The following is a 17,958-nucleotide window of genomic DNA, read 5'->3' on the forward strand; positions in this document are numbered from 1 at the left end:
TTAATTGCAGCCAAAATGAACAACATTATAATGAATATTGAATGATAATGTATTTTGAATCTGCACTGTGTACTCATTATTACAGCATTATTGTGCCAGTTAACATACAGTTTTTGTGTGCAAGTGTGGAGGGACTGAGGCATTGTCTGTTTACTGCTTGCCATCTCGGCCCTCGTTCACTTACAAGGCTTCATTAATTGAGAAATCTGAGAATTAGCTCTCGTCAGTCTGTTAAGCTCACAAATTCAGAGGGCAAGACCCCTTTAAATACTGTCCAGCAAGCATGAACAGCTGACCGGCCCTGTTGACCATCTGGACAAAAAGCCTACTATCTCAATCCAAAATTAGCCCTTTCTGTTCTTCTTCACATTTTGAAGTGACTCAGGCTCCATCACGGCTGCTGATTTATTGCCTGTTTCTCTGTCTGTCCTGGTTGGGCTGGGCCTGGACTGCTGGGAGCTCCCTCCCCTCCCCTCCCTCCTCTGCTCCCCTCCCCCTGCCTGAAGTCGCATAGCTAGTCTAAGCTTGGGACTTCTCACATTCCCACCTCACCCAGTAAAGCAACAGGCTCCATTTACGCTCCTCTGGTGTCAGCTCCACCAGTTGCTGTGTTTGTGCATTTTTATGGGTTGCACCTTGTGCATGTAGGAGACTGTTGAGCTCAGTCTAAAGTAAACTAAGCTGTTCCAAAGAAACCTATGGAGTGACAAATGCAATAAGCAGCTAAAAATATACTCCGACTTAGGTTCTGTTTGATTTAGTAATCAAGGAAATAGGAAACCCTGCACATTTTAATGCAGTCCAACTGATTGTAAGAAGGTAGAGATGCTGATTCAATATTTCCGGCTATAGTTGTAGGCTACGCTATGTTTTGTTTGATAAAATTATATTGAAAAGTGTTTTCAATTCTGTGATTGCATTGTCAAAAAAGTGGGAGCAAAAATATTAGAAACACCTTTAAATATGATATAATCCCACAACAGCTGCAACAAAATGAGATTTCCAAGGTACGAGCTCTCCAAAAAATATCACATTTTTAGGTTAACAAACGATTTGTTATAATTTCGTGCTCATTGTTTAGCTGTCCAGTCCGTCACTTTTCTGTTTTGATTCACTCTCACCCTTCTGATGTTGTGATTTTTGGCCACAGTGAGCAAATGAAGATCAAGATAATACCCTCCAGTGTTGGTAGAAACCAAAACAGAGTTAAAAGAGAGTGAATATAAGACTTGAGACATTTAAGACATTTTTACTGCCCCAAGGTGACCAAAAAATAGGTATTACAGGTTAAATATATAATGTTTTTATTTTTAAATTGACTCATCATTTACTCTATTAAATTACACTTTCTCATTATGACTGATGTCTTAATATTAGTCTGACAAACAGCCTCCAAGTATCACATTTAAAATGAAAAACAACTAGCACTAGTAACTACAGCCTCAAAAATAACCAGAGTTAATTAAAACACTAATGTCAACAACCAGTCAGCCAGTGTGCAGGCTTTACTTGTCATCTCTACGTGACTGTACTGTTGAATCAGATGACCCTTGCCCTACTTGGGCAGTGATAAATCTTGTGTGTGTCTGTCTGAATGATTTAGACCCATGTGTGTCAGGGTGCATAAGAGATGCACAGTTCCAGCCATTAGCTGCTTCATGTATCCAGGATTCAGAATGTAATTTATTTGTGGTAACGATGAATGAGTTGGCCCAACCTGAGCTATAAAGTTTGACTTCACAGTATTTTTAGAAGTGGATTAGAATCTGTTTTATGTGACGTATCAGTTGCCTTTGTGCAAATGTGCAGACTGCAGCGTCATTTTCATTTCTGCTCCTTGGATGTTGAGCCACATTTTATTAGCTTGCAGGAAGAAGGAAATGCATTTCTGCTGCTTAGGTGACACATACACTTTGAGTAACTCCACCCCCACCTTGCCTTCCCACTTCTACGACCTGGTAACGCTTCCAGCAGGGTCCGGTTTGGCTCATGTTGCCAGACGTTGCGTAACTTCGTTGGGCCGGTGTATTGTCAGCTGCCCAGGCCTGGCCCGTGTCCTGGCATTGTGGTCTTTCCCAGTCGGCTCTTGTATCGTCTCTGACAGGGGATGGAAATGAGTCAAGGTGAATGACTTATCGCAAGTGTGTGTGATTCATTAGTGAAGATAGTGTGATGAGGACCTGGTCCTGTTTGCTGAAGGTGATAATGTGCGAGGGTAGCACAACTGAGTGATGTCTATACTCGTTATCCCTCTGTGGATAAATAGTTTTGAGGACTTCATCCAAGTGGGATATTGTCTTACACAATGCGTGATTCTCCACTCCACATGCTCCATTTGTGCCACATAAAACTTAAAATAATACTTGCTTCACACGAGACAAAAAAAGTTAAAGACCATTCTTAATACTTCAGGCTGTTTCAATCATCCCCCTTTATACCAAAACATGAAATATGACACTGCAGCTGCGCAGTGGACAAGATGAATCCCGAAAAGCCAACGTACAGGGACAGCCTGATGATTGATGGTGGTTTTTCTGTCCTGTATCACCCGTGCAGGGTAACCCTGACTCAAAGCATTTTAGACATCAAAATACATCAAGCAACTGGTGCAGGGGCCACAGAATGTCACATACCATAGTGTGAGTGACAGCTTCTAATGCATGGATCTCCTTCCTGGTGCCTGGCCAGGACGTTTTTCAGACCCTTCTCTGGTTCAGGGTCTCAGACATGAGCCAGCTGACTTTTGGCTTTTGAAAGACGTTGATCTCCTTCATTTATTATGCTCGTTAAAGCAGCAATCCTCATGGTGTAATGGAAGCGCTCCTACTGTCATGGCATTTATTAAGTTATACTTAAGTGACCATGCTCTGCCAGTAGGCATATTGTGCGTTTATAATAATTTGCCTTGTGGGTAAAGTTGTCCTTATCTGGTTGGTGTCTTTCTTGACTTCTTTAGGCTAAGTTGGTTACACTGTAACAAACCATTTTGGGTAAATTGCACCTTTTTAAGTGCTTTATCCCGGATTTTCCATTTCTTTCAACGGCCCACTTCCTCTCTTTAGCTTACAAGCAAATAAGCTAACAGTAACCAGAACAACAGCCTGCTTCTGGTATCCACTTATTTACATAACTCGATCATGTGGGGGTTGAGTCAGACATGAATCTTGCTTATTAACAGGTCAGACACGAGGTCTAATTGTTTTGGCCTTTCACAGTTAATGTTGTTTCATTAACAGCGCTGAATCCTCCCCTTGAAACCCAGACCAAATCACCTGCTGCAGAGACTTCACAAATGAAGACAGGCAGAGAGGGTATCGCTTACCATACATTTAATATAGCTCTTCTCTGAAGACTGCTTCTCGGAGCTGTGTGTGTTTTTCTGTGATACTGTTTCTGTGTGTGTGTGTATGCAGGGGTGAATGTGGTTGAAGCAAGCAATGTTGCTTACGTAAGATGACCGATCTAAGCTGCTTGTAGAGAGATAGCTCAGGGAAAAGTAAAACCTTTGTAAACACACAGACGCACAAACACAAACTTGCACGCTCAGTAACGGCTTGCAGGCATTTTTTAACAAAAGCGCCTCAAATATTATGTGACTCTGATGTGTACAGCATGGTTTTGGTTGCTCATTCCTCAGGGGAGCCCCATTCATCTCATCAGGAATCTCCTTCGCCTTACTCTGTTGTAAACATGATTTCAAATGCTCTCACATTTTGGAAGTCAGAGATAAATATAGTGTTCAAAATGTTGACAAGCATGTTCAGACTGCCCTTTGATTTTATTTTTTAATGCACCCATTGTAGTGAAATTTCCAGCTTTATTAAGTCTAAAGGAAGTGGACTTGCACTTGGTCTGAAATTGAAGCCATTCAGAAGTACCTTAAACCTGCAGTCTTTCTAATGGAAAGCAAGCTGAACTGGTTGCAAAAAGTATACATCTATGAGAAAATGGCGCTACTTCTCACTTGATTTATTACTTCAGTATATAGTTTCCTCATGAGTTTATGGTCTCAATCACTCTCAATACAGCTCGATCATCATTCTGTAAGTTATGGTCCCATTTAGGGCAAAATGGAATTTAAAGCAGGGTAAGGGTGCATGAGGGTGTAGCTACCCTGTGAAAACCAAGATGACAAGCAACTTATTGTTCTAGATTCACTGTCGTAAATTTACCTCTCATGGCACTGTGATCAGTCAAACTGGTAACATAAGCCTTAATATCACTCTCTCTCTAACCACACAGGCTTGTTTATCGTGTTGGTGTGGGATTAATTAACTCAAAGTATCATGTCCTACTCTCCTCACGGGACACCTTGTTCTCTTCTCCCCTTCACTCGTGAGCTCCCGAAAACCCAATTGGAGCAACCAACGTATTTCACCTGACCTGAGCCGCACTCTTTTATTTATAAATCTCTGTGACACAGCATAGATGTCCATTAAACCGTGTTACCCTTATTTGGTCCTCTCACACATCAGCAGCGAGAAGTGCTGAGGAGACGGTAACAGGAGAGTCTGCTGCCCCTGTGTGGCGGTCTCTGCACAGTGCATATAACTACAACCACTTGTTAAATTTCTCATATTTCTGAAATACAAATAAGATTCTTCTGCATCTATTGATTTTTTATGTTTGACACTGATGAACTGATGTTGCTGTGTGTCTGTGTGTGTGTGTTTGCAGGGAGATCTGCGGGGCTATCTGTCTCAGCAGGATTGGATGTTCAGAAACGCTGAGTTGTTGCAGCTGCAGAGGATGGCCTGTGAAATCGCTGCTGGTGTCACTCACCTTCACAAACACAACTTCCTGCACAGGTAGCACTTCAGAGCTGCAACACTTGAGCAAGCTCACTGATTTTACGCCCAGTGAGCTAAGCACTGTGAGTCTCATAACACTTAATCTGGCAGCTGTTGTTTAGGGTACCACTCACTCGCCGTGACGGCTAGACACAACAACACTTCAATGACGTATTTTAATTGCAACCTGAGCCAACATTTGGAACTTTTCTGCCTCAGTTTAATATATTAGATTAGTTGTTCTTTTGAAATAAATACATAGGTATTACTTAATGAAGATGTGCTTCTTTTTAAACTCTTAGCTGTATTTATATTTAATTCTAAAGGATGTTTATTAATTAAATCTTTTGACATTTCTCTCCTAAATGTGTGCTACTCTTGTGTAGTGCAACATAACTGATATCATTACGGTGTTCTAAGGATTTAAATTAGATGACATTTAAATTAAAGATTTGGTGGAAATGTCATATGTTTAACAATTTTCACATAAAAGAAAGTACATATAAATGTTGGTGTCCTAAATGTTAAAGTCAAGGCATACTAATACACTTTTTTATGGCATATGATTTAATATGAAGTAATCTCTGTTTATGTAATGTCAGTTTGTAAATATATAGCCACAAACATCATAAATTATGATTGTAAAGACTTCGGTCAACTGTTAGTTTTACTTGAGTGCTCACTGTCCAGCCAATCTCAGGAGTACCAGTGTTCTCCAAAAAAGGTGTGTACAGCAGAGAGGCCGCGTTTCATTTTCATTTTTACCCCCAGCAAGCACTGGATGTCTGGATACTAGCAGCCAGTAGGGTACAGGGGGTGTTGGGAACTTGTGGCTCGGGGGTAACATACGATGCTCCGCTCACCAGCTCTACTTTGCATGCTCAGAATAAGCTCAGAGAGTTCCAATTACACAGCTCCCATGCATTGCCACAGTGTCAGCTGTCGCTGCCAGAAGGATATGATGATTCTGCTCTTTCTGTGTAAAAGGATAGCCTCCTATTCGTTGTTGTGTTTAAATCCTTGTTACAACTTAAAGGGAGTTCTACAAGCTTCACTCCAATGTGGACCAATTTCATTTACAATTATATATATATGTATAATATTTCTGTGGCACTCTTGTTTTATGGCCACAAAATTTAAATAAAGCTCGACAGATACTGATTCAGAGTGCAGCCACATGCTGGCATAAATGTATGTTGATAGTGCAGCACTGCAGACACAAAACCCTCGGGGCGAGTGCTGTGTGGGCTGATATCCAAAGCTGAAACCTCAGCTTTGCAATGCAAGGCTGAGAATGGTGCCGCAAAAGAGAAAAACACATACTGTGCTGTCTGTGTGCCGTGAATATATTCTCATTAAGAAAATGTGCAAGAAGTTTATTAAAAGGCAGGGTTCAGTGATTGCTCTACGTTTTTTTTCCAGTGCGAGTTTGAGACTTTCTGTCAAGTAATGAGCCAAGTTTGTGGGTATTAAGTGGTTGATCTGCTACCCAGAACTTTTCACCAGTTTTCAAAAAACTTAAATCACAGTTTAGTTTCCCCTTTAAAGGTCCAATACGTAGGATTTAGGAGGATCTATTGGCAGAAATTGAAAAAAATATTAATTGTTTAATATCTATTATTGTATTTCAAATGTTTCAACTTGGTGAAAACCTAATTTTAATTTTTTTTAACTTTGAAAGATGATCATTATTAACAGTAATTTCTTGGTATTGAACATAATGTGACAGGGTTTTTTTCTTTTACTCTTGATCACACAAATGAAACCAACAAACTGAACTGCCAACAGAAATGACACCAGACTGTACTGGTGTCTGATGGTACAGGAGCAGTCATTGCCATGCCATGTATTAGCCTTGTATGGTTAAGGTGTTGGACCCATTTCCATATTGCTGTGTTACTGTATGTTAGGCACTCAGCCAGCAGCATAGGATAGTTTAAAATAAACCTCCATTCGTCTTCCAGAGGTTTAAGTGCCTCTGACGGTATCTGGGCCACACACACACAAGAGCACTGGTGTCAGCAGTGTCATTCGTTTGGAACCAGTGCACAGGGATTGCTGCAGGGCTAAAGGGAAAACCAAAGCCTGCCTCTTCATTCAGTGTGAATGAACTACCATATGTCTGTTTAATGTGCAGAGGGAGCCTCTGAGCATCTTAGCGCCCTCTACTGGCAGCCCCGCAAACAGTTTTCAGAGCCTGTGTTTTCCTCTAGAAACCATATCCTGCTGCTGTATGCACCAGTCAGGAATAGCTCCTGTGTGAGTCTTGTTGCAAGGTGAAGAGCCGAGGCCAATGACAGACGAAGACGCTCCTATAGTTGCCAGTCATTTGCCCGTCCTTGGTAGAGTCCTTTGCCCTTGATTCTTGTGAGGTAATCTGAGCCTTTAAGGTTAAGAGCAGATGTTGGAGTCATTGTTGATCTTAATATCTTGTTTGTTTTTTTTTAAGTTGCAACTATTTATAAACCTTTCCAATTGTTTAATAAATGGATAATAAAGCTTTTCCTTGTTTGTTAACAGTGAAATAACTATTAACTAAAGCTTAATTAAATATAAATGTACCATTTATTAATGATGGTTATTGCCTAAAATGAATTTCCTGGGGCAGAAACAAGCATCAGCTGAATATTTTCCTTGGATCGATGATCATAATCTTTCAAGCTTCATAATTAGTGAATATTTTGGTACTTGTACATTTGTGAAGTATCTAAACTGTCCTCAGGTGTCATGCTGATGTCTCCCTCTGTGCTCTTGTAGTGATTTGGCTCTGAGGAACTGCTACCTGACCGCAGACCTAACGGTCAAAGTTGGAGACTATGGAATTGGACCCTACAGATACAAAGTAAGTATAAATCTCAATTTCAGATCTATTCTGCAGAGAGATTATGCCAGTATCATAATTACTGTATGGAAGCGCATGTTCTTGTCAACACCAGAGCCATTTTAGACAAAGATACTGTAAATTAGGCTGTTTGAAGACCAGACACGATTCATTCAAACTTTCAGGGCTGATGCTGATAAAAAATGTGATGATATCTGAAATTGCTGTCTGGTCTACCAGTGGTAATCCACTAAGTCTTGTTGTGTCGATTAATATTAATGTAGTCACTAAACTGAGAAAATGTGCACTAAGAAGTAGCTGATATTAGGGACAGCCCAGTACCTCAGTTGGTAGAGCGTGCAACCCATGTGCGGCGGCTGTGTCCTCGCAGCAGCAGCCCAGGGTTCGGGTCCAACCTGTGGCTCTTTGCTGCGTGTCATCACCCCTCTCTCTTATCCCATTTCCCGTCATTGCTCTAAACCATGATAAAAGCCAAAAGACAAAATTGTAAACCCTGATACATGACAGAAATATCCAAATGCATATCAGATGAAGATGTCTGTTGGATCTCTTAGCCCCTCAGTGCCTGCTTAGCTTTGACCAATGATATACAGTAAAATACAAGCAGCCCTACTGCATATTGACTCCCACCAAGGTTGACTGCGCCATCTGGAGTATTTGTGAAGCTAGAGAGAAACTGTGGGAGGGACTGGGCATCTGTGATGGATGATGCAGTGAAAACATTTCAGTTTGTTCTGCCTAATTTATGCTCTATTTTTTCTGATAGAACTCAGGATCAAGATAGTTATGTTGACATATTTACCAACAAAAAGAGCCCAGTTAATTGGTGCATCTCTAATCTTAGACACATTTTAAGCTTAAAAAGTTAGCCACCCTACTCCAGACTATTTTACATCAAGGTGCTGTTTTAATAGCCAATGAAGAAAACATTAATAGTAAATCAAGCAATTTAGGATAAAAAAATGTTTTTATAGACCTCAGTAGCGTCTTGCGTTATAGTTTTTCTACTCAAACTTCTTAGAAAATGTGGCCTCATGAATATCACTGTAATTGTTGAATTCTTCCACAAGCCACATAATGTAAACACGTAAATGAGAGTTTAGTAGTTGAAGCAGGATTCCAACTAATGAGTCCTTCTTAAGATGGTTAAGAACGACTCCTCTTTGCGCAACTGATGAACTTAAGTTGCCTGTCTGACGTCTGGCTGTTTGTTGTAATGAAGTCACCGTCAAAGTCTATCTTTGTGCAACCAGACCCAGATGACCTGACTGAAAATAAACCATCTTCGTCGTTGGCTGCGCAGGTGTTTGCCAATTGAGCAATTGTATATTTCACTGAAGAATTGAGACCATCTTCTTTAGTAACTTGACACGCTGCATATGTCCTGAGGCAGTTCTGTCTACTGGATTCTTTAAATACTGCTGATCCATCAGTTTGGCTGTCTGAATTTAATACTCATAAGGTCACTGACTGAATCTATTTCTGTAAAGAAAGGGAGAGGCGAAGTGAGAGTTCACTGCCTCAATGAGAGCAAATAAACAACCACATTTCTTCTATTGAGTGCTTTTTAATGACGTGTTTGTGTGTGCCTAAGTGTTTGCTCTATTATTTACAGTGTTTTACAGAAAGTTATGGTTTGTAAAAAATCAGTCACACAACATTTTTGCTACTTTTACTATGTGACTATAGGAGGATTACATCATCACAGAGGATGATGTGTTCGCTCCCCTTCGCTGGTTGGCTCCAGAGCTGGTGGGTGAGCGCCATGGGGGTGTGATTACTTTGGAGCAGACCAAGCCCAGCAATGTCTGGTAGGTACCAGATTGTAGCTCTTCACTGGCACTAGAGGACCTTTTTTAAAAACACATTACTCATAATGACTGTGAGTGAAACTGAATCTGATCCAAACATATTTTATAATGACACTCCTGAGAAAGAAGGAGAGATTTATGCTGCCCTATTGCAGATAATTCAGTTGGCGTCATGTCCTGCAATCAAGATATACACGTTTGGAGTGAAGTATGGCAGTAAATAGCTCTGCAGTCCACCTCTGGCTCATGCTGAGAAAACAAGCCATTTCTGCTAATTGCAGAGCTGTTAAATCCCAAACAATCTGGATAATTTCCAAAAGAGCGGAAAAGACACTGACAGTGCACCAGCGAAGCATCTGTCCACATTGTTCAGTCTTTTCAGCTCCTCCTTGACTTCACGACTCATAGCCCAAATGCTTTCCGGTCATAAATTACAGAGTTACGTAAGGTAATTGTAGCTACATAAGCCAGACCCCCCCCTCCCCCAGACTAGAAATATGTTGAGATTCAAAATGTTCACCATGTAAATAGCATCAATGGTAGCATATCCCACGTTACTGTGCCATTTTCATGGGTTTGGATATTTTTAGCAGTTCCCTTCATTAAGTTTTATGGTTTTGGGTCAAGAGGTCAATGTCACTTGCTGAACTTGGAGTGTGCTAGATAACTCTTGTCCTGCCGTGAATTCCAACAGTTATTTTATCCTCACCTCTCCGTAGGGCATTGGGGGTCACATTGTGGGAGCTCTTCGAGAACGCGGCTCAGCCGTACCCACATCTGTCTGACCGGGAAGTTCTCAATCATGTGATCAAGGACCAACAAGTCAAACTCTTTAAACCACAGCTGGAGCTTCCTTATTCTGACAGATGGTGAGTCTTCAAAACAAATTACATAACAATAATATTATAAAACAAAAAGTTATAAGTTAAATATTGATTTTAAAAAGAAAAGAAGATTTTTGCCATTATCTTAAGAGATGTTTTTTGCCCTGTAACTGCAGGTATGAGGTCCTGCAATTCTGCTGGCTGTCTCCAGACAAGCGAGCCACAGCAGAGGAAGTGCACCGTCTGCTGATTTACCTACGCATGCAAGGCCAGAAGGACATAGAAGAAGATTTTGAACAACGCTGGGATGCTCTCAAGCCTAACCCTTCCACACGGCAGACCACCGTCAGCCACTCCTCTTTCCCAATTTTGGAACAGTTTGCTGATGATGCCCTGCGACAAGAGATCGATGAAGTCCTCACTGTCACTGAAACAAGCAAAGGCCTCAGCTTTGAGTATGTTTGGGAGGCAGCCAAGCACGACCACTACGAAGGCAACCATGGACGTTCAAGCATGGACACAACGTTGAACTATCACAGCATGTTCTTTCCAGTTTCCAGTGAAGACATTCAGGCTCATTTCCCTGATCCTGCAGCCAGAGCAGCGGGCAAAGAAAGTGATAACACTTCCTCAGGAATTCCTGGGATTGTACCAGTGTTTGACGCACAAAAGCCATTGAATGGAAATGAATTTTACATACAACTGGAAGAACAAGGAGAGAGCACCGTTGGGGAAGATGGGAACAGAGGGCAAGACATTGACTTCAGTTCCGGCCGGCAAGACTTTGTCGTTCTCCAAGATGTCCGTCTTGATGAATCTAGCACCGATGCTGATTTTTTCCACCAAAGTATTGACTCCAAGGATTCATATTTACCTGACAGCCACATCTGGTCATCTCTTGAAAATGACAGTCCATACCACGCCAACATCTTCAATGAAGGGGGGTCCAAGCAAGAGGACTCTCCTTCCTGGAGACGGAGTTTTATGGAGCTTCCAGAACGCAATGGGAACCCTTTCCATGAAGGTGCGCCTTTAGAAGTCCAAGAGGTGGACACCGATAAAAGCTACGGGGATTCTTTTTTAGAGGATGGTTCAGAAGCCCCTCACCTGACTGATTCTGCGGAAGTGGAGGGGGAGAACTCAGATGAGAAGAGGCTTCTGAATACTGAAAAACTTGCTGACAACTTCATGTTTCTCAAAGACCAGAGACTGATGAAAGACGGATCTAGTTTCTCAAGCCCACAGGATAATTTTCTTTTACCCGGTGTAGCCCACGAGCCAGAAGACACATTCAGAATGCGTTCTTGGGACAACCTTGAGAGTTTAGGCAGCTTAACCACAATGGACACTTATTTAAAACCTGCAGCAAGTAGCACATCCTCAAGACAGGAACTTTTAGACTCTCCAAGTGCCAGTTTCGGGGAGTTTGGTCAGTCTCTGGTAGAAAATGAAACACTGGTGCCTTTCATTACAGTGGTCTCAGAAGACGACACAAGCAACCAGCTGCCAGTTAGAAATAGTTCTTCCACCGAAGACCTTGGTCTGCTGCAATCCTCAGACAGAGGTATAGACTCTGGTTTTGATTCTACCTCAGAGAGGTTTGAGATTATCATCAGTCAAACTGATGACCACACCCCTGCATTCTCTGAAAGTGCCACTACAGACTTATTGTGCACAGATGCCAAAATTCCCAGCCTTGAAGATGACCTCGGAACCTCAAAGGATAATGTTGAGCCCATAGAAGGTGAAATGCCTGAAAACCTGCAAGTCCAAGCATTGTCCTCAGACAACGCACACAGCGAAGACCTAACAAGTAACGATCTGTTGAGTGAACTAATTGAAGATGCAGATATAGAACTAGAAACCACTCTGTCTGACCATGAGGAATCCTTTATGGATACCAATGGGCGTCCTCTTGTCAGATCGTCTTTGTTGGTCTCTGGGCCGTCTTTGGACCAGATCAGCCAGGACAGTTTACTGGAAGACAGTATGTCCACCACGCTACCAACTGTTGATAACTCAGCCGAGACACCAGACTCTTTAGACTCTCTGGACATCCACAGGCTAAGTGAACACGGAGAAGAGCTGAGTGCTCAAATAGCCCAACACAAACTCCAGCCTCCATACAAAATATCAGACAGCGGATATGAGACGGAGAACCTGGAGTCTCCTGAGTGGAACTCTCAGCCTAGCGTCAACGACCAGTCCCCTGTCAAAAATGGCTTGAGTGTTGCCAAAGAAGAGGAGGAAACGGAAGAGCCCTCGGCTGCGACAAATCTGGTTCCACCAGAAATCATTATCTCTGAAGTAGAGGGTGTTCTGAACGCTCACAGCGAGGATCCTAGTGAGGACCAGCAACCAGATCATGAAGCCCCAGCGGAGGAACCACTCATGGGCAGTAATTACAGAGACTCTGCCTACTTCTCAGACAATGAATCAGAAGTTGAGAAAAAGTCTGAAGAAACAGTTGCGGGAGGTTCCGGTGAAGTCACGTGGCTGAGGCACTCGGTCAGCGAGGCAGCTGCAAGTGCACCGTTGGAGGTTAACGTGGAGAGAGATGTAGATTCTTTATTTTCTCAGCAAGAATATTCTGAAACCACTGAAGCACAGGCTGATGGAGAAACGCTTGATCCTCATGTTGGGGGGACATTACCAGAGGCAGATCTTACAGAGAAATGTGAGAAGGAAGCAACAGAGGCTACCAACAATCATATCAAACCAGAGGGGTTGAAGGACGTTACATCTCCTGATCAGCCAGACCCATCAGAAGATTTAGAAACCTCAACCTCACTCCCTTCTGCTGCCCCCTCAAAGCCCACAGCAGAGAGCACAGGTCACGCTAAACTAACCAGGACCTACGCCAGTGATGGTCATAAAATAAAAGAGCCGGAAATGGAGGGGCGTTACCTAGGGAGGCGGGACGGCTCAGGTTTAGATGGACAGGAGGATGGCGGGGATGCGGATGAGGAGGACGAGAACAGCGATGACTCTGACGATGACATCCGTGCATACCAGATGCACAGCTCCAGCTCAGACAGTGAGGACGACGTCGTGCACACAGTGCCAGTTATTGTATCTGATGACAGCAGTGCAAAGAACCTGAAGAGCTTGTTGAAACCAACGACGCTGAACGTCGAGGCTTCGTCTTCCCTGTTTGCTGCGAGGAGCAATGCAGATAACTCCAGAAGAGCTGTGTCTTTCTTCGATGATGTCACCGTCTATTTGTTTGACCAGGTAAAGTATTGTCTGTTTTGTTGTAGCTGGAACTAGCTAGGTGATTTCATATGGCCATTCTAAATAAAATCCAACTCATTCTGATGTAGGAGACGCCCACCAAGGAACTGGGTGACCACTCCTCGGGCTCAAACAGCCAGGTACCAGAGTTTAGCAGCCCGGTGTCCACTGCCAGCTACCTGAACCGGTTCACCAACTCCGAGAGCTCCACAGATGAAGAAGGTCAGGCCAAAACCCACTAAATGTACCCGACTACTGAATATTGTCTTTGCATTACGTGTTCTGACTGGTTCATTTAATTCCAACAGGTGGTGGTTTTGAGTGGGATGATGACTTCTCCTCCCCTTCACCTGCCTTCCTGCCCAAGACGGATAAAGACCCCGTATCAAAGGCTATGTCCTCATCGGCGGCATCTCGCTTTTCCTCTCCGCCCCCCGCAGTAGGGCGCGTGCTGGAGCCCAGCTGGAACAGCTCCTCAAACTACTCCCGTTTCTCCATCTCACCAGCCAGCATCGCCAGCTTCTCCCTCACACATCTCACTGACTCTGACATCGAACAAGGAGGCAAGTCTAGCAATTTTTTCGAAATACAGTGTGTCTAAATCACAAGAGCTGCCATTTTTTGATTAAAATGTGTCATAACAGACCATGTAAACAAAGCACTGTGTTGCTACAAAGATTCCCCAACCTATAAATTATAATTTGTCTTATCATATCATAAGACATAAGGAGAACATTTTTGTAACATGCTTGGTACAGACCCCCAGCAGAAATCAAATCACCATTTTATATTTTTTAACCTAACCCCTTTTTTCAGTGAAAATTAAATGCAAAATGTACAATTCCCACTAAATTTGTGACTCGTATTGCAATCGCAATACCTGTCAAAATAAATGCGATGTGGTTTTTTTTGTTTATTGCGTATAATTAAGCCCTAGTTTTTACCCAGGGTTAACGGAATAGTACCACATTTTGGGAAGTATCTTTGTTTGCTTTCTTGCTGAAAGTTTGTATTGCTACCACTCTCATAAATACGAAGGTATGGCAAGCAACGGGTTAGCTTAGCATAAGCTGAAGTCTCCACTAGTGCCTGCTAGAAACTACAACACACCAGGAAATAACTTTACTTGGCAAGGAAGTCGTCCTCTGTAACACTTCAAGATATAATGTTAAATATGGATGTTTCAAGGTGGTGGATTTATTTTACAATTGAACAGAGCCATGCTTGCAAGCTAACAGGCTTCTATTGATCCCTCTCTTTTCCAAAAACTGTTCCTTTAAAAGGTTTTGTTTCATTGTAGTCTTTAATGTCATTATTTGTATTTCTTAATGAAAATGTGTTAAGATGATATTAGTTTTACTACTTTACGATATTGTCACTTTCCTAGTTAATGTGTTCCTGACTACTATTCTCAGGTTTTACATCCGCCGTGCTCATTGAGCCTTGTAATAATATGAAGTAGTCATGTTTAACAAATACTCATCAATCAGTTGAGCACAATCTAACTGTCTTCAATCTCTTTTTATTACCTCAGGAAGCAGTGAAGATGGAGAAAAGGACTAGTGTGATAAATGAAGGGACCATTCATCATCACACTATTAAAAAACGAACCTATACTCGCACTTTTTGGGAAAGGAGAACTGCAGACTAAGGACAGATGACGCGGTTTGTGGGACAAACCGCGGATGCTTCTCTCAGGCAGAACTGATCTTTACCTACATGGAGATGGCCATGAGAACAATGGCTGCAAACTGACATTCAGCAAATAAAGACAGACTAGTCCCAGTCCCGGTCTGAGCCACATCACCTCTCCAGCTACATCAGTGTGTGTGATTTCAGTTCAGTGCAATTCCACTTGGGGGGGAAAAAAAAAGTTTCTAAATATTTGCTTTAAAGACTCATCAAGCGCATTCCAGGTGTTTGGCTGCTTCTTTTTGTTGTGTGTCCAAGTGCACTCCTTTTCCAGGACTTTTGCATCACCAAAAAAAAAGATTTAAAAAAAAGACTTTACGTTCTGAATTCAACACACTGGGCTGACAAACTTATCACTACAGCCAAATAGGAATAAGCTCTTCGATTTCAGCAGACCTAAAACTGAAGATCCAAGCTTTTTTGCTCTCTTAAATTGTTTAAATTTTCTCCTTCATGTTGTGCGATTATTTCAGTGGTTGCCTTTTTTTTTTTTTCGTAAACTCTTGTTGGGTATTAGTCAAAGTCTCCTAATTGGAGAGACAATATGTGTGGTATCCTTCTGTAGCAGCATTTGAATAAGAAGGGTTGAAATTTAGGACGCACCATCCATGCATAGGATGATTTGATAACTACCTTAACTAAAAATCCCTCATGTGGGAGGTGACACACTATGTTCCTTTTATTTGTGTTTGAAAGGAACATTAACAGGAAGTAGTTTCATATTTTTGAGACATGTCAGTAAGAACTGTTGGTGTTATTAGATAAGGATTGTCGTATGAATCCTTACAGAGGTGGTCCAGCTGTAAGACAGTGGTGAGGAAGAACTTTAAAAACATTTTGTAATGCTTCATTTTTTTTGCTCTGAGGTTGTGCAGGAAGTTGCTGGGACGTCACTGGGGTTTTATCACAGTGCCTGTGATGCTGTAAAAAAAAAAAAAAAGTCTGCACTCCTCTGTTTATTATCACTACAAAATTTAAAATCATTGTGTAAAAAGTGGGAGATTTTATTTTTAAATGTCAGAATGGAGAAATGTGATGAGCTGTTTGTAAACAAATGTGCAATGACTTTCATTAATCAGTCGAAATTTGAGTTCAATGGAAGACCTGGTGAGCGTGGTGGCGTTTCTACGGTAATGTGCAGGGACTTAAAGCTTCACTACGAGAACAAAAAAAACAAAACAGAAAACACTGCTGCTTTTATCAACGTCGGTGTCATGAACAGAGTCATGCCTTTGTTTTTTTTACTTTGTGTCAAACTTAATTAACCTGTTCAGATGGCATTTTCCTCCTTAAGGACCCATTGTCCAGTTGCAATTTTAAGCATTCATCATTTCATTAATGTATGATATCATTTTGCAGGCCGTGCATCGTCTCTGTGGCTGTAGAGGATTTGTTGGGGATGCGTTTCTGTACAAAGTATAATGCAAACAGTTGAGGAGCAACACATGCTCCCCCCTCCCCCCTAAAAGGTTTTCATGTACAGCTATAAAAACACCGTTCCTTCAAACTGTAAGTTATACAGTTACTGTATGGTTCTTTCTTTTTAAAGGTTTTGTCACAAATGACCTGACAAACTGCTTCACCTGTAGTAGATAATGTCCATCTCCACCGCCCCATACAGAAGGCACTGTACAGTAGATAATGTTAACCTCTGTTAAAAACCAGCAGCCTGTGCTTCAGTTAAACTTGAACATTTATTTAAGGAAATCTTGTTTTATTTGACTACAGTATACATTTGCTTAATCTTGCACATTTGAGAAATGTAACTTAATGTTGAACTGTACTGATGTATGTAAATGTTAATTTTTTTCTGTCTGTAAATGGGAAATGATGTAACTGAGTTCTAGGTATGAGGTTTCATTTTGTAACTTAAAGCTGAGTTGATCGGAGGAACATATCAGTCGTTGGCTAAAAGCAGTTAAATTAAGACACAAAAGCAGATGTGAAATCATTCTGTCCTTTAAACTTGTAGATTTTAAAAATATTTTTACTTCATATTTATCATGCTTAGTGTAATTGAATGAAATGTTTATAATTACACTGTTTAATATGAAAATAAATGCAAATGAACTTCTAATTTCTGTGTGGTTGCTGCACAATCTAGGTCTGGTGCCTTGCCAGTCGTCCTGCAGGGAAGGAATGACCCCTGGCCACAAAGACCGGGTCTCCAGCCAGAGCTACTTTGGGAGGGATCATTTAGATGTAGCTGGCTCGTTAGCGGTTTTGAAACTTAACCTCCTGGATAGGAGTTGGCTGTTGTGACAAGTCTTGGGCAGGTGAAGGGATACTCTGGCCTCAGGTGAGTCATCCCCCTTCTCTGTATCGCCTAGTAGCAGAGAGAGGGCAGAGGCAGAGGGGTCGTTTAGTTGAAAATCATAGTTTGGTCTGCGTGACTCATTGATCTGTTATCTGACTGAGGTTTGTGAGAGTTAGAATCCAAGTCTCTGAAACATCAGTAGTCAAACTGGGCTGTGTATTGATAATCCACGGTGCTATATTTGCACCTTTATTCTCTCAGTCCCACCCTCCTCAGTTTCATCTTGAGTCTATAATATTCTCTGAACTATATACTATAATTACTTAATGCTATGCTGCGTTGTATCCTGGGCCCAGACCTTTCGATCCGTCCAAACACCATCCTCGACAGTAGTCACCTTCATGATCAATGTGACAAGTAGCATCGTATTGTCTCTGGAGAGCGAGAGGATCATAGAGACACACTTCTGCCTGTAGTATTCCTGAGTGTGCAGTGAAGGGATAAGTCT

At 41.8% G+C, this 17,958-nt stretch overlaps 1 protein-coding gene across 1 annotated transcript in view; it reads left to right on the top strand.

Annotated features, from left to right (window-relative positions):
- Positions 1-17,838, top strand: part of lmtk2 (lemur tyrosine kinase 2) — a 28,617-nt gene extending 10,779 nt beyond the window's left edge. The window contains exons 7-14 of the mRNA XM_084370503.1: positions 4,678-4,808; positions 7,548-7,632; positions 9,322-9,443; positions 10,163-10,312; positions 10,444-13,501; positions 13,591-13,723; positions 13,810-14,068; positions 15,040-17,838. Of these exons, the coding sequence (XP_084226629.1) occupies positions 4,678-4,808; positions 7,548-7,632; positions 9,322-9,443; positions 10,163-10,312; positions 10,444-13,501; positions 13,591-13,723; positions 13,810-14,068; positions 15,040-15,064 (3,963 nt within the window). The 3' untranslated portion in view covers positions 15,065-17,838. The remainder of the gene's footprint in view (positions 1-4,677; positions 4,809-7,547; positions 7,633-9,321; positions 9,444-10,162; positions 10,313-10,443; positions 13,502-13,590; positions 13,724-13,809; positions 14,069-15,039) is intronic.
- The last annotated feature ends 120 nt before the right edge of the window (positions 17,839-17,958 follow it).

Source organism: Pagrus pagrus (genome assembly GCF_965226575.1).
Source record: "Pagrus pagrus genome assembly, chromosome: 13".
Lineage (NCBI taxonomy): Eukaryota > Metazoa > Chordata > Actinopteri > Spariformes > Sparidae > Pagrus > Pagrus pagrus.